General features: G+C 45.8%; 1 protein-coding gene across 1 annotated transcript in view; it reads right to left on the minus strand.

The window, feature by feature from the left end:
- The window catches only part of LOC139264468 (aryl hydrocarbon receptor-like), a 302,097-nt gene that overhangs the window by 56,422 nt on the left and 227,831 nt on the right, over positions 1–17,844 (minus strand). Inside the window, exon 5 of the mRNA XM_070881001.1 lies at positions 7,444–7,567. Coding sequence (XP_070737102.1) covers positions 7,444–7,567 — 124 coding nt within the window. The remainder of the gene's footprint in view (positions 1–7,443; positions 7,568–17,844) is intronic.

Here is a 17,844-nt window from a genome sequence, read left to right on the forward strand (position 1 = left end):
CCTCTCCCCCTCCACCCCCCCCACCCACCTCTCCCCCTCACCCCACCCCCCACCCACCACTCTCCCCCTCACCCCACCCCCCACCCACCACTCTCCCCCTCACCCCACCCCCCACTCTCCCCCTCACCCCACCCCACCCAACGCCCCACCCACCACTCTCCCCCTCACCCCACCCCCCACTCTCCCCCTCACCCCACCCCCCACTCTTCCCCCCCCACTCCCCCACTCTTCCCCCCACTCTCCCCCTCACCCCACCCCCACTTTCCCCCTCACCCACCCCCACTCTCCCCCACCCACCACCCCACACCCTTCCCACCCCCCCCCACCACTCTCCCCACCCACTCACTCTCCCCACCCACCACTCTACCCCACCCCCCACTCTCCCCCTCACCCCAACCCCCCACTCTCCCACCCACCACTCTCCCCCTCACCCCACCCACCACTCTCCCCCTCACCCCACCCACCCACTCTCCCCCTCACCCCACCCCCCACTCTCCCCCTCACCCCACCCCCCTCTCCCCCTCACCCCCACCCCCACCCCCCCCCCCACTCTCCCCCTCACCCCACCCCCCCCCCCACCCACTCACCACTCTTGCCCCACACCCCACTCACCACTCTTCCCCCCCCACCCCACCCACCACACTCCCCCCCACCACTCTTCCCCCCCCCACCCCACCCACCACACTCCCCCCCACCCACCACACTCCCCCCCACCACACTCCCCCCCCACCCACCACACTCCCCCCCCCACCCCACCCCACCCACCACACTCCCCCCCACCCCACCCCACCCACCACACTCCCCCCCACCCCACCCCACCCACCACACTCCCCCCCACCCCACCCCACCCACCACACTCCCCCCCACCCCACCCCACCCACCACACTCCCCCCCACCCCACCCCACCCACCCCACCCCACCCACCACTCTTCCCCCCCCACCCCACCCCACCCACCACTCTTCCCCCCCCACCCCACCCCACCCACCACTCTTCCCCCCCCACCCCACCCCACCCACCACTATTCCCCCCTACCCCACCCACCACACTCCCCCCCCCACCCCACCCACCACACTCCCCCCCCCACCCCACCCACCACACTCCCCCCCCCCACCCCACCCCACCCACCACTCTCCCCCCCCCCCCACCCCACCCCACCCACCACTCTTCCCCCCCCCCACCCCACCCCACCCACCACTCTTCCCCCCCCACCCCACCCACCACACTCCCCCCCCACCCCACCCACCACACTCCCCCCCCCACCCCACCCACCACACTCCCCCCCCACCCCACCCACCACACTCCCCCCCACCCCACCCACCACTCTCCCCACCCACCACTCTCCCCCCCCACCCCACCCACCACTCTCCCCACCCACCACTCTCCCCACCCACCACTCTCCCCCCCACCCCACCCACCACTCTCCCCCCCACCCCACCCACCACTCTCCCCCCCACCCCACCCACCACTCTCCCCCCCACCCCACCCACCACTCTCCCCCCCACCCCACCCACCACTCTCCCCCCCCACCCCACCCACCACTCTTCCCCCCACCGCACCCCACCCACCACACACCCCCACCCCACCCACCACTCTTCACCCCACCCCACCCACCACTCTTCACCCCACCCCACCCACCACTCTTCGCCCCACCCCACCCACCACTCTTCGCCCCACCCCACCCACCACTCTTCACCCCACCCCACCCACCACTCTTCACCCCACCCCACCCACCACTCTTCGCCCCACCCCACCCACCACTCTTCCCCCCACCCCACCCACCACTCTTCCCCCCACCCCACCCATCACTCTTCCCCCCCCACCCCACCCACCACTCTCCCCCCCCACCCCACCCACCACTCTCCCCCCCCACCCCACCCACCACTCTCCCCCCCCACCCCACCCACCACTCTCCCCCCCCACCCCACCCACCACTCTCCCCCCCCACCCCACCCACCACTCTCCCCCCCCACCCCACCCACCACTCTCCCCCCCCACCCCACCCACCACTCTCCCCCCCCACCCCACCCACCACTCTCCCCCCCCACCCCACCCACCACTCTCCCCCCCCACCCCACCCACCACTCTCTCCCCCCACCCCACCCACCACTCTCCCCCCCCACCCCACCCACCACTCTCCCCCCACACCCCACCCACCACTCTCCCCCCCCACCCCACCCACCACTCTCCCACCCACTTTCCTTTATACTGTCTCACCTTGGTCCTCAGAATCCCACCACTATCAGCACCAACACCAGCAGCACCAAGCACATCACCAACCTTCTCCGCAATCAACTGATACTGCAGAGGCCAGAGGGCATCAGCACCTGACTACATTGCTGCTCAGGAAGCCAGGGATGGTCTCACCATGGCCAGATTTACTTTACTTGATGCTGTGCACTCTGGTTGCCACATGATGTGCCAGCTTGGCACCACCCCACACCAACACCATAAAGCATCCCTATAATTCCCATTCCATTCCTTTCACCCTCATGACCATTGTGGCGGGGGGGGGGGAGGGTACCATTATGTCTCACCATTCACTGTAGCTCACTAAGCCTTTCCAAAGATGCACACAAATCTGTCCAAGAATGCAAAGTGTTGAAAATAAAGGTTTCAATGTTTAACACCACATTAATAGAAACTTAACATGAACATTGAATAAAACACCCAAGGGCCTTCTCTTGTATGTTTGCACTAGGATGCGGATGATTGCACTAGGATTAGGATGAGTGTGAGGTGTGGCTAGTGAGATAGGGATGTGATAATGTAGATAGAGGAATGGGTGAAGGTGCAATGTACGTTGGTGTAAGGATGAGGAGGAGTAGGGTAGGGACGGCAGAGTAATGGGGATGTTTTGAGCGGCACAGCAGGATGAAGTTGAGTGTGGCTTTGTATTCACGTTTCGTGATCTACTGAGATCACTGAACCGTTTGCAGCACTGCACCCAGGTCCTCCTGACCACATCCCTGCTTGTGCCCTCCTCTGCAATGTGCAACCAGGCTGTGTTGATCTCCTAGGGAGGTCTCTTCCGCCCATGAGAAGGGAAGAGGACCTCACCGCGTGCTGTGACTCCCTCCATAAGCATATGGAGGGAATCATGGGAGAGCCTAGGTGCAGTCCTGTGCCTTTGTGCATTGTTGTCTCTTGAATACACCTGCCCATTGACTTCAATCAAAAGGAAAATCAGATGTGGTGTATAATGGGTGGCCGATCTGATACCGCCAATTTTTCCCCATCGCCCAAATAGAAAATTAATAGTCGAAACTTGACTTGGTAGATATGATACAAGTCTAGAATTTTACATCTTTATCACTATATGCTAAATGCTAGACTAGAAGTAATTTCAGTGCAACAAATAAAGGGCTAAAAATTCGGGGCTTAATGCCACCCCTTACTGGTAAAAAATAGCAGAGAGGATGGCTGCCACTCTTTCGCCAGCTGGTGGTGGGTCTCGTGGCATACGCCATTTTCCAAAGCCCAGCAGATTGATGGCATTGCAGATTTAAATGATGAAGAGGTGATGTCAGTCAATGTGCAACGTCGACTTAATGTCACCTCGGTGAACTTGGACCTTAGCGCTGGGTTCCTAAGCTCGCCATGTAAACCTGGCATGCAGCAGACTGACGGAGGCACTGTCAGCACCTTTCAAATGGACACACTAATCTTTCAAGTAAGATTACATTTAAGTGTGTAGGGAGTGTTGCTGGATGCTTGCAAGGCCTCGGATGGTAAAGGAAGGCCTCTGAGAAGACTAAAAGTGCTGCAAATAATCAGGTCAGGCCGCATCTGTGGAGAGAGAAACAGAGTTCATGTCTCAGATAAAGAGGCTGTCTGACCTGCTGAGTATTTCCAGCAATTTAAGCTGTCATTTCAGATTTCCAGCATCCACTCACAGAGGGAAGAGGAAGACGCAGTATATAAAGAAAAAGAAGAGGAAGAAACAGAACAGGAGGAAGCAGAAGGAAGGATGCAATCCAGACAACCCCTTTCTGACCAGGATATCCGGGATGTAATCATCCGCCTGCTGTACCAGTGACCACAACACCAATTCCCCTTTAATCATTTGTCCCATACCTTACCTTCCCTCTGTTAGTGACCACCATAGTATCCTCTTACCCACAATGCTGAAATAAAAGCCAACACAAAGCAAACTTTCCAATCTAACTTTATACATCTATCCATTCAATATGACATCAAGAAATCAACTCAGTATCCTACTTGTCACCCTGTGCTACCTCAATGGCTGCAACATGGCTGGTGGAAGGCTGTTGACTTTCAGTGGGGGACACTGCAAATGGTCTTGCTGGTCGACCGCGAGGAGCTGAGTGTGAAATTGAGCGACTGTTTCTCTTTTTCTTCACTCTCCTCTCCTCCTCTCCGTCTTCTTGGTCAATGACTAGCTGGGCAGGCTGCATTTCTTGGGTGTGTGAAGTGAGGAAGACACAAGGGTGGAGTTGTGTTGAGGGAGGGCAGGAAAGCAAAAGGTGCATGCGAGAAGGAGGATAACGTATGAGGATACCAGCTCCTTATATCCTTTCTTCCCCGCTGCTGGCCAATGGCTCAGCCATGTAATGCCAAGAATGGGCTGTACAGTTTCCTCCAAGGGGATGAGGTCAGGTTAGGAATGGGAGATGTGCCTCGTGATTGATACAGATTGTTGGTAGGTGAGTGATTGAGGGTGGGGGGAGCTGTGCATTGAGCAGTGTGTGAGGCTAGTGGTGCAGTTGGTAGGAGATAACTTTTGAAGATGCATTTACTGACCTTGACCAGTGGTCTGAGATCATGAAATTTCTTTGGGGCCGGCTTTAGTGATGTAGTTCCACATCCTTCTTTCTGGAAGGCCTCCTGGCAGCTGTGAGTAGAGGATCCGTCTTGCAGTGTTGACCTCCTGCACAAAGCTGGTGTGCTGCATGCGAGACCCTGGATGCCCCTTCTCTGGCTTGCTGAGCCATATGTGTTAGTGCTGAAGCACTTTTCCTATTTTCTGAGGTGCGGAAGGGAATTCAGCTTTAAGAGCTAAAGACTCCCATTTGGGATTTCTTTTCAATGTTTCATTGCTTTAAAGGCTGAAAACTGAATTTTTTTAAACTTCATTTTTTTTTATTTCAGAAGGGATTGCCACATTCCCTTGCTTGCAGAGGTTGTTTTAAGATGGAACGCCACACTTCTGGACAGCAATTTACCCTCCAATACCTGCATTAACGCCACCAAGAGGGTGTTACATGGTGAGTTAGCACTGGGCTAAAACTCTTCAGTCCCCAGCGCGAATTACCGGCAACTCTCGTGGTGGCCATGAATTTTTAGCCCAAAATGTTTAAGGTTTAATGTCATGTTTGTGATTATGAAATTCAACCAACGGGAACAGGATCTACGCAATTCACTCTTGACTACAAGTACCACAGCATTTAAATGTAAACTTAATTTTGTAATGTGAAATAATTCTCAGTCTCGGCTATAGGAAGAAGTTGGGGGAAGAGAAAGGTCAATAAAGTGTTTGAACACTTAGCACAATATCCTTTATTCTATCAAACACAGATTTGTTTTCCTTAGCAGTACATTACGACAGTGACTACACTTCAAATTTACTTTCAGGGCTGTAAAGCTTTTTGGGATGTCTACAGGTTCATAAAAAGTGCTATATAAATGCAAGTTCTTTCTCTCTAATATTTACACAGCTAAATTCTTTAAAGTTTCACTTAAGCAGTGAAAGTAAGAAATTTTCTGGGCAAAGAAAGAATTCCAGCTATGGCTGTATTTTGCCCCCGAATAGTACATACATCCGAATAGTACAATTGAACAATAAGAGAGTCAAGGGTTATGGGGAGCAAGCAAGGAAGTGGAGTTGAGGTCAAGATCAGATCAGCCATGATCTTATTGAATTGAGGGGCCAAATGGCCTACTCCTGCTCCTATTTCTTATGTTTATGTTTATCATTGCCCCTACATAGCGATCAATAGAAGTGAAAGACCTCAGGCAATACTGCACTGCTTATGCTCACTCAGTTAAATGCAGTTAAAAACTGGAGATTGACATACATATTTTGTTACCTGTAATAATACAAGATAATGGGCCCAAGTTTCCACATGATTTGCGCCTGATTTTTAGGAGCAACTGGTGGAGAACGGACTATCTTAGAAATCGCAATTCTCCACATTTTTTTTTCTGCAGTTCTAGTCAGGTAGAACAGTTCCACTTTGGAACAGAATTTTTTCTTCAAAAGGGGGCGTGTCCGGCCACTGACGCCTGATTTCAAAGTTCCCACAGTGAAAACGTACTCCAAACTAACTTAGAATGGAGCCAGTGAAGATTTTTGTAGAACTGAAAAAACCTGTTCTACACATTAAAAAATCAGGCGCAGGTTACAAATTAGGCGTCCAGAACGAGGTGGGGGGGGGGCGGGGAGGGAAGTCATTAAATCCTACAATAAATCCTTATTTATACTTATACAAATATTATACAAATAAATCCAACCTGAATAAAAATTTATAAGCAAAAAGATTAAATAAACCATCTTCCTACCTGTGTGAAAGTGCTTCAGCCAGGGAGAATTCTGCAGAAAGCCTCACAAAACGAGGCAGCCTTTCCCGAATGCCGGGGGGGGGGGGGGGGTGGAAGGAAGCCGTTCCAGACGGCCGGGAACCGACCGCCGACCGAACCGGGGGGGGGGGGGGGGGAGGAAGCCGTTCCAGACGGCGGGCGGGCGGGAGGGAAGGAGACAGAAGGCTGCAGGAAGCCTCAGAAATTGAGGAGCCATTTCCCGACGGCAAAAGGGGGAGGTCGTCGGGAAACGGCTGCCTCAACTTTCTGAGGCTTCCTGCAGCCTTCTCAGTGCTGATGGCAATGTGCTTTTATTAAAAAATGTTCAAAAACTAAACAGCTACAAAGAACTACAAAAATGGCCGAGTGCCAATGTTTCCTTCACACTGCGTGTGCGCGAACGCTCCAACGCGCACGCGCAGCGTTGCCGGCAGGAAAAAAACTAATTTAAATAGTACCCGCCCCCTCCCACGTACAAAATCGGCGCGAGTGTAGGCTCCGCCCCCCTGGGCGCCGCGCCAAACAGACAAGGAGTTGCAGGGCGCTCCAGAATCGCGCGTTTTTTTTTCCGGCGCCGTTTTAGGCGTGAAAAACGGGCGCCCAGCTCGGAGGGGCACCCGTTTTTTATCGTGTGGAAACTTGGGCCCATAGTTCCTCAGAGCAAATGCAGTGGAACAGTCTATTGAAGAGATCCCAAACTTAATAACATGTATTTAACTGGGGGAGGAGGGTTTGAATTTCACATTTTCCATCTTACGGTCTTTCACAAGTTACATTTCGATGCTATTTTTTGTGGTTGATTTGTAAAAGTGTAAATAAGTGAGATGAGCTTTCCCCATTGCACAGAAATGGGGGCTTGTTCATTGGATTCGTTCAAAAAAATGTAAGTGAATTTGCAGTACTACCTTGAACTAGCTGTCCCAATTCAGGGTCAGAAGCTGGATTCAGAGCCCAGTGAAGTTGTCGACGAAATTCAGCTCTATCTTCAGTGTGGATCAGTTCAAAAACACTCTGATGAATGATATCAGACTGAGAACAGAAAACAAAGATTTTCTATTAAAATTTAAATTCAGCTTTATGATACATGTTAAGCTAAACTGTTCTACTCCGACTTCATATATCTGTCTTGTTCTAAATAATTTCAATGGAGTGAAATTAAGTATTCAATTTGAACAAAATAAAAGTTAATAGGAACATCCATATACGGGCTGCAAATCAAAAATAATGTTCACATATAAAACAAATACATAATTCAACATGGTGCTCTTTAAATCACATATGGACAAAACATTAGTTTTATGGTTGGTGAATAATTGCTGAAAACTAATAATTTGACTTCCAAGATATCACAACACATTACACACACAACCAAAGCAGGAGCATTTTAAAATATCTTCCATTATATCATTTACCATCAGCTACAGTTATTTAGTTACCAAACCTTTCATTCATTGTTGACGGTCATTCGGAAAGAAAAATACTTTTTTTTTGTAATTTCTGTCACATGTGCACACCAGCCAACCTATCTCCTCACTAAATTCACCAGCTGCCATATGACCAACACAGAATAGCAACTCTGCATCATGGTGCATTAAGAAATAATAAACTATGGTAATCTCCAAAGAATAAAGTCATTATGTTGTTCCATGTTAAAAAAAAATGTATTTCAACTCAATTAGTGAGCATCAGGTATAAATAAAATAACCAAATGTGGCTCAATTTTGAGAAAAATACAGAGTTATGTGGCTGTCATTCAGAAGTTTATTTTTTTTTGGTAAACCACTGAGTCTCATTGCACATCCGGTATATCAACCAATTCAACCAGAACTTGTTATACACTATAAACCATTGACCAATTTTGCAATTTCAAATTACTGTAAGTTTCGATCAATGTCACTCATGCATGTGAACAGTCTGAGAGCATTATACCAATGCTAAATTTACAGGAAAAATTATTTTGGCATTGCTCATGATTGATCAAAGAATATGCTATTTTATAATGACAGTGGTCTTAGACAACGCACTGTGTATTGTTATACACACATTTAGTATTATCCACACATAGTTTATTCAATTTAATGATTCATGGCATTGTCCAGTGACAAAAAAAGTCACTGCTTCTTTGCCACTCAGTTTCTCAACGTGATGTCCATGTGTTTGCGTCTAACTAATCTACTTCTTTCTCTCCGATTCTGAAAGTGGAACACTGATCAAGCTACAAGAATTCTAGTTAAAATGTTTGAAGCCAGGGTCAGTATAGATAAAACTGGAGGACTGAATTGCTGGCAATTGGAACTGTGTTGCATAAAGATTTTTGTATAATTCTTCGTCTCAACAATTGTAATAAAGAAAACACAAATTATGTCATGGTTTGCACCAAGTTGAAGTGAAATAGCTAGCAGAAGTGAGCTACACTAGAAACGGAAAAACAATTAGAAACCAGAAAAAGGAAGATGGAAAATAGCTCAACAAGGTTGAGGAAGTGAAGCCGGGGGGGGGGGGGGGGGGGAAGGTCAAGGGGAACAAAAGGAAAACTTTGTATAAAGTCAAGTCTTGCTCTGCTCATTAAAGCATGGACAAGATAAGTTTCACTTCACATTGTTCCTAAAATTGTCATTCATATCGCCAAACAACTGTAGCTGCTCATTAGAGCAAGAATATTTACTATCTACTTCTTATGTTTATTACTGTCATTTTTGTTTGAGAAGTAATCTTTTTGATAAGGTAAAGCAGTGAACAGTAGCAGTGAACAATGCTCAAGTGCTAAATCAAATCAACAAGGATAATACAAATGGAAGCCACTGGCAATGCAGAAATGTTCTTCACTAAACCTCAATTTTTTTCTGGAGTGCAGTTTCCTGATAAAGTGAATTAACCTTATTATGATGCCAAAATATGCTGGTACATTTTGTAATTATACACTGCAAACTGGATTCATTAGCTTACTGACTGAATTATTATAAACAGGCAGACCACTCATGCTCCACCAGTTACATATTTTAATGCGAGGCTGCAGTAGCTTATTTAATGCTATCATTTTATAAACTGTTGGTGGGTGGAATTTAATGTTTAATTATGAATGACCAATAGGAAAATTATTTTATTTCACTATCAAATTATTTCTATTTCTGCTATTTTATAATTACCACTTTTTTCTAGTTTTAAAAATGAGAACATTTTATTCCCTTATCCTTGTCGAGGGTGTTCAGAGAAAGTTCTTAAAAGCTTAAAAGTTGCTCTGAAATACTGAAACTATTGAAAACTGATGACACTGCATCTCCAAGTCAACTGATTCCACCTCCCCACAGATCAGCTAATAACAGCAGCAACAGTGAGCTTATTGTTCATCTTGGCCACAAAAACAACAACTTCTTGTTATACAGCACCTTTAACATAAAAAATAAGTTCCAAAGCATTTCACAAAACAGTGATCAGCCAAAAATCTGCATGAGCATTTAATAATGTTTGTCTATGTCTCAACAACCATATATAGTAAAGTATCCCTTGTTCTGATGGGCTTCATGTCAAAATTATTCCTCACTTTCCCCTTCATCATTCGAGTCATAATCATGAGTTTATGTTCCTCCCCCTTTTTACTGATGCACCAACTAGTGGAAGAAAAGTTTTCATTATTTACTATCTGATAACCTTTCATAATGTTGAAAACTTCTATTAGTTATTTCTATTAGTCGGGATAAATAGTTCATTCTCTGGTTGGCAATCAGTAACTAGTGGGGTGCTGCAAGGATCAGTGCTGGGACCCCAACCATTTACAATCTATATTAACGACTTGGAAGAAGGGACTGAGTGTAAGGTAGCCAAATTTGCTGACGATACAAAGATGGGAGGAAAAGCAACGTGAGAGGAGGACACAAAAAATCTGCAAAAGGGATAGACAGGCTAAGTGCGTGGGAAAACATTTAGCAGATGGAGTATAAGGTTGGAAAGTGTGAGGTCATGCACCTTGGCAGAAAAAAAATCAAAGAGCAAGTTATTATTTAAATGGAGAAAGATTGCAAAATGCTGCAGTACAGCGGAACCTGGGGGTACTTGTGCATGAAACACAAAAGGATAGTATGCAGGTACAAAAAGTGATCAAGAAGGCCAATGGAATCTTGGCTTTTATTGCAAAGGGAATGGAGTATAAAAGCAGTCTTGCTACAGCTATACAGGGTATTGGTAAGGCCACACCTGGAATACTGCATGCAGTTTTGGTTTCCACATTTACGAAAGGATATACTTGCTTTGGAAGCAGTTCAGAGAAGGTTCACTAGGTTGATTCCGGAGAGGAGGGGGTTAACTTATGAGGAAAGGTTGAGTAGGTTAGGCCTCTACTCATTGGAGTTCAGAAGAATGAGAGATGATCTTATAGAAACGTATTAAGATTATGAGGGGGCTTGACAAGGTGGATGCAGAGGGGATGTTTCCACTGATAGGGGAGACTAGACTAGAACTAGAGGGCAAAATCTTAGAATAAGGGGCCACCCATTTAAAATTGACATGAGGAGAAATTTCTTCTCTGAGGGTTGTAAATCTGTGGAATTCGTTGCCTCAGAGAGCTGTGGAAGTTGGGTCATTGAATAAATTTAAGACAGAAATAGACAGTTTCTTAAACAATAAGGGGTTATGGGGAGCAGGCAGGGAAGTGGACCCGAGTCCATGATTGGATCAGCCATGATCTTTTAAATGGCTGAGCAGGCTCGAGGGGCCGTATGGCCTACTCCTGCTATTTCTTATGTTCTTCTTTAACTATTTCTGATCCAATGAAAGAAGCCCCAAATTTTTGGACCTTTCTTAATTATGACTTCTTATCCTGGTGTAATTCTAGTGAAACTGCTGTATCCTTTCCATGGATCCAATATGCAACATATAATGAAGTTCCCAGAACTGCACACACTACTCCATTTGGGGCCTAAAGAATATGCTGTATAAATTAAATATCACTTCTTGGCTTTTATGATTAAATTCCCCTTAAATAAAACCTAGAGTCCCATTTTGTTTTGTAGTTATTCTACTCCACCTGCATGACGATCTTTAAATACTTATATATCTGCACTTAAATCTCTCAGTCTTCCACTCTTTAGAATTTTACCATTTAAGTTATACATCCCATCAGTGCTCTACCCTATGGTAAGAAATTGTATCAAGCAAAAGAAAAGGCTTACGCAAATGCAAGGAAAGTTGGAAATCCAACAGAATGAGAGTTATAAAAAACAATAAGGGAATACAAAGAAAATAATTAGAGGTGCAAAAAGAGAATATGCAAAAAAAACTAGCAAATGATATCAAAACCAACAGAAAAACTTTTATAAATATATTAGGAGAATGGTAAAGGGGAATGTGGGCCTATTAATGACAGATGCAAGCCAGATTATAATGGATAATAAGAAAATGGGAGACTTATTAAATGAGTGCTTTGTATCTGTTCTCAGTGAAGGAAGAGGACAAAATATCAGTAATACAAGGGAACCTAAAAATAAGTCAAGGGAAGGAACTTGGTGCATTTAAGTAAAAAATGGTAATTAAGAAAATAATGGGACTTAAGATAGGCAAATCTCCAGGACGTGACTGTCTCCACCCCAGGATATTAGAAAGTATCGGTTACGAAATTGCAGATGTAACCACCATAATTTTCCAAAGCTCTCTAGATTCAAGAATTTTGCCTGTAGATTGGAAAATTCCAAATGCCAATCCATTATTTAAGAAGGGAGAACAAGAGAAACCAAGATGTCTGTTTAACATCAAGTGTGTGGAAGCTATTGTAATATATCAACAGAGACAGAGTGACTGATCAACTTATACCTGTCCTTTACCTGTCCAAGTGCTCAAAGAGAGTCAGCAAGGATTTGCGAAGGGCAAGCCATGTCTGACTAATCTAGTTAAATTTTTTTGAGGATGTCACTAGTGCAGTGGATAGGGGAGTGCGTATGGATATTGTCTATATAGACTTCTAGAAGGCATTTGATAAGGTTCCGAACAAGAGATTAGCAATTAAAGCGCATGGAATTGGATGTAATGTTTGATATGGGTTGATAATTAGGGGGATACTGGAGACATAGACTAGGGATAAAGGGTTTGTTCTTTGATTGGTGGGACATGACGATAGGTCTTCAGATGACACTAAGTTAGTAGGCACCGTAAGTTGTGTTGATGGGAGCAGGAAATTATAAAAAGGGACACAGACTAAGTGAGTCAACAAAACCATGGCAGATGGAGTTCAATGTAAGGAAGTGCGAGGTCATCCACTTTGGCTCAGAGAAAGAAAAAGTGGATTTAAAAAAAAAAGGTGAAGGACTAGGAGCAATGGAGGAGCAAAGGGATATAGGTGTCCAAATACACAAATAACTAAAAGCTAGTGCACGGGTACAAAAAGTCATCAAAAAGGCTAATGGAATGTTGGCCTTTATCTCAAAAGGGACTGGACTACAATAGTGAGTAAGCGATGCTTTAGTTGTACAAAGCTTTAGTCAGGCTCCATTTGGAGTAATGCAGTTTTGGACATGACACCAAACCTCAGGAAAGATACATTGGCAGGATTACAGCGTAGATTCACCAGAATAACACCAGAGCTTAAAAGGTTAAATTATGAGGACAGGTCACATAAACTTGGCTAGTATTTCCTTGAGTTTAGAAGGTTGCGATGTGATCTAACTGAGGTATTTAAAATGATCAAGGGGGTCAATAGGCTAGACACAGAAAAACTATTTCCTCTGGTAGGGGAAATAGAACAAGAGAGCATAAATTAAAATTAGAGCTAGGCTATTTAAGAGTGAAATCAGGAAGCACTTTTTCAGACAAAGGCAGTGAAAATCTAGAACTCGCTTCCCAAAAGGCTGTGGATGCTGGCTTAATTGGAATTTTCAAGACTGAGGGTGATAGACTTTTGTTCGGTAGAAGTATTAGAGAAATGGATCAAAAGGCAGGGAAATGGAGTTGACATGCAGAACATCCATAATCTAATTGAATAGCAAAGGATCGAGGGGCTGAACAGCCTACTCCTGCTTCTATGTTTCATGCACCATATCCCTTTTAATGCCACGTATCTTCATTTTCAGAAGTCTCTTATGTGACACCTCATCAAACACTTTCTGGATCTGGAGTACTGGGAGGGATTCCAGCAATGTTGTCATGGGAAGGGAGATTTTGGCTTTTGGAAGCACTTTAGGATTCTAAAGTCTCTTAGGACTGAGAAGGGACCCTGGGTTTGGGTGTCATGGAGGGTAGTGTTAGGGTCTAGGTGAGGGGTCTTAGGGTGTGGGAGCACTGGGCTGTTAGTCCCGGGTACTGGGAGTGAGTTCTGGAGTGTAGGCACAGCAATTGGCAATATTGAGGAGGTCTCACAGTATTATGGAGGGATGGGGCAAAGGCTAGTTGAAATCGGAGAGGAGACACAGGAAAATGTAGGCGGACCTCCAGAAAGGTACATCTGGAGCAGTTTGCAATAGTAACACACTTTCGTCTTCGGCGAGGCTTGCTGCTAAATGGGCCCAAAGCACAAGTAGTGTTGCTCCCACTGAGAACTGAATGGGAGGCCTGCAGACAAGTTTAGGATACTGACTTTAAATGTAAGCAGAGAGAGAAGTGAAATAAACCTTCCTGGCAGAGCAAAGGTAGTGGGGGGGGGGGGGGGGGGAGAAATTTGGCTCGAGCTCAGCAGCTGAGTTCGGGATGCCAACTGCATACATTGGCACAGAGAGGAAAAGGGCAATAAACTCTCGAAACAATTTAAGCCCGTTCTTGGCACGGAGATGTTCTAAACATTAATATAGGAATGAATCTAGGATCAGGAACCATGGGATTCGTGCAGAAGGAGAGGGAGTTGTTGGTGGTGTGCTGAAGCTAATAATGGTCAGTCACAGAGCTGGGATGACTAACGGGTCACGTATTAGAACCAAACAAAGGTCAGAAAGTTGAAGCTAATTATAATAAAACTAACTGATTAAAAAGTGAAAAGTGAAAATGTTAAAAGTAGTAAGTTACATTTCTGTAATTACAGTTTTAAAAGAGAGTGGGAGCGATAGAATGCACAAACGTGGGGGAAAGAAATTATATACCCCTTAATCACTAAAGCATAATGTCACAAGAATGTTATATTGGGGAGAAAAATATTGATTCCTATTAAAACTAATTATCTTTAAAATGAAATGCATAACAAATGTGTTTTTTTGTTAAGCTATACATTTTAATTGTGAATAAAATGCACAACTGATTTATATAAAATCCAGTAGTTTTCTGATACACATTACCTTGATCTCAGAAATAGAAATAAGAGAATCATTACTATTATATTTACAATATAAGAACATAAGAATTAGGAACAGGAGTAGGCCATCTAGCCCCTCGAGCCTGCTCCGCCATTCATTAAGATCATGGCTGATCTGGTCGTGGACTCAGCTCCACTTACCCACCCTCTCCCCGTAACCCTTAATTACCTTATTGCTTAAAACATTCTTTGACTTGAAAACATTCAATGAGCCAGCCTCAACTGCTTCTTTGGGCAGAGAATTCCACAGATTCACAACCCTCCGGGAGAAGAAATTCTTTCTCAACTCGGTTTTAAATTGGCTCCTCCGTATTTTGAGGCTGTGCCCCCTAGTTCTAGTCTCCCCCACCAATGGAAACAACCTCTCTGCCTCGATCTTGTCTATCCCTTTCTTGATTTTAAATGTTTCTATAAGATCACCCCTCATCCTTCTGAACTCCAAGGAGTAAAGACCCAGTCTACTCAATCTATCATCATAAGGCAACCCCCTCATTTCTTGAATCAGCCTAGTGAATCGTCTCTGTACCCCTTCCAAAGCTAGTATATCCTTCCTTAAGTAAGGTGACCAAAACTGCACGCAGTACTCCAGGTGCAGCCTTACCAATACCTTATACAGTTGCAGCAACACCTCCCTGCTTTTGTACTCCATCCCTTTCGCAATGAAGGCCAACATTCCATTAGCCTTCCTGATTACCTGCTGCACCTTCAAACTAACCTTTTGGGATTCATGCACAAGGACTCTAAGAGTTTTTTTTTTTCATGCACAAGGACCCCCAGGTCCCTCTGCACCGCAGCATGTTGTAATTTCTCCCCATTCAAATAATATTCCCTTTTACTGTTTTTTTTCCCCCAAGGTGGATGACCTCACACTTTCCAACATTGTATTCCATCTGCCAAACCTTAGCCCATTTGCTTAACCTATCCAAATCTCTTTGCAGCCTCTCTGAGTCCTCTACACAACCCGCTTTCCCACTAATCTTAGTATCATCTGCAAATTTTGTTGCATTACATTCTGTCCCCTCCTCTAGGTCATCGATGTATATTGTAAACAGTTGTGGTCCCAGCACTGATCCCTGTGGCACACCACTAACCACTGATTTCCAACCGGAAAAGGACCCATTTATCCCGACTCTCTGCTTTCTGTTCGCCAGCCAATTCTCTATCCATGCTAATACATTTCCTCTGACTCCGCGTACCTTTATCTTCTGCAGTAACCTTTTGTGTGGCAACTTATCGAATGCCTTTTGGAAATCTAAATACACCACATCTATCGGTACACCTCTATCCACCATGCTCGTTATATCCTCAAAGAATTCCAGTAAGTTAGTTAAACATGATTTCCCTTTCATGAATCCATGCTGCGTCTGCTTGATTGCACTATTCCTATCCAGATGTCCCGCTATTTCTTCCTTAGATAGTTTCAAGCATTTTCCCCACTACAGATGTTAAACTAACCGGCCTATAGTTACCTGCCTTTTAAAATATACCATAAAGCATATTTTGAAATTTAAGTACCAACTAACCTATGCTTCAGTTTGATGATTTTATCTTTCCTCTCCAAAGTCCTTGAACGTGTTGTCACCTCCCATATCCGTGCCCATCTTTGCCACAATTCCATGTTTGAATCCCTCCAATTCGGTTTCTGCACCTGCCACAATACCGAAACGGCTCTCATCAAATTGCATCCTTTGTAACTGTGACAAAGACAAACTAGCCCCCCTCATCCTCGACTTGTTTGCAGCCTTTGACACTGTTGACGACTCCATCCTTTTCCAATGCCTCTCCACTGTTGTCCAGCTGGGTGGGACTGCACTCGCCTGATCCCATTCTTATCTATCTAATCGTAGCCAGAGAATCACCTGCAATGGCTTGGCTTCCCATCCCCGCATCATTACCTCTGGTGTCCCCCCAAGGATCTATCCTTGGCCTCCTCCTATTTCTCATCTACATGTTGCCCCTTGGCAACATTATCCAGAAACACAGCATCAGTTTCCACATGTACGCTGATGACTCCCAACTCTATCTTGATACCACTTCTCTCGATCCCTTCACAGTCTCTAAATTGTCTGACATCCAGTTCTGAATGAGCAGAAATTTTCTCCAATTGACTATTGGGAAGACTGAAGCTATTGTTTTTGGTCCCCGCCACAAACTCAGTTCCCTAGACACTGACTCCATCCCTCTCCCCAACTTCTGTCTGAGGCTGAACCAGACTGTTCACAATCTTGGTGTCATATTTGACCCTGAAATGAGCTTTCGACCACATACCCGCAGCATATCTAAGACCGCCTATTTCCACCTCCGTAACATCGTCCATCTCTGCCCTTGCCTTAGCTCATCCTCTGCTGAAGCGCTCATCCAAGCCTTTGTTACCTCTAGACTTAACTATTCCAATGCTCTCCTGGCTGGCCTCCCATATTCTACCCTACGTAAACTAGAGGTGATCTAAAACTCAGCTGCCTGTGTCTGAACTCGCAACAAATCCCGCTCACCCATCATCCCTGTGCTCGCTGACCTACATTGGCTTCCGGTTAAGCAACGCCTCAATTTCAAAATTCACATCCTTATTTTTAAATCCCTCCATATCTCTATAATCTCCTCCGGAGGCTCAGAACACCCTGCCTAAACCTCTCCTTGCTCCTTCAAAACAGAGCAGACGCAGGGCTTCCTGGTTTTTGGGGGGGGGGGGGGGGGGGGAAAGAGTAAACAGCTCGAGGTCATGGTCCATATCGGGACCAACAACATAGATAAAATGAGTAATGAGGTCCTAAAGGAAGAATTTAGGGAGCTAGGAAGAAAATTAAAGGGTAGGACATCAAAGGTAGTAATCTCCGGGTTACTACCGGTGCCACGTGCTAATGAGTATAAGAATAGAAGGATAGAGAAGATGAACACGGCTGGAAAATTGGTGTAGGAGGGAGGACTTTAAATTCTTGAGGCATTGGGACCACTTCTGGGGGAGATGGGACCTGTACAAATCGGATGGGTTGCATCTCAACAGTACCAGGACCAATATCCTCGCGGGGAGTTTTGCTCGTGCTGT

Source organism: Pristiophorus japonicus, chromosome 5 (genome assembly GCF_044704955.1).
Source record: "Pristiophorus japonicus isolate sPriJap1 chromosome 5, sPriJap1.hap1, whole genome shotgun sequence".
Classification (NCBI taxonomy): Eukaryota; Metazoa; Chordata; class Chondrichthyes; family Pristiophoridae; genus Pristiophorus; species Pristiophorus japonicus.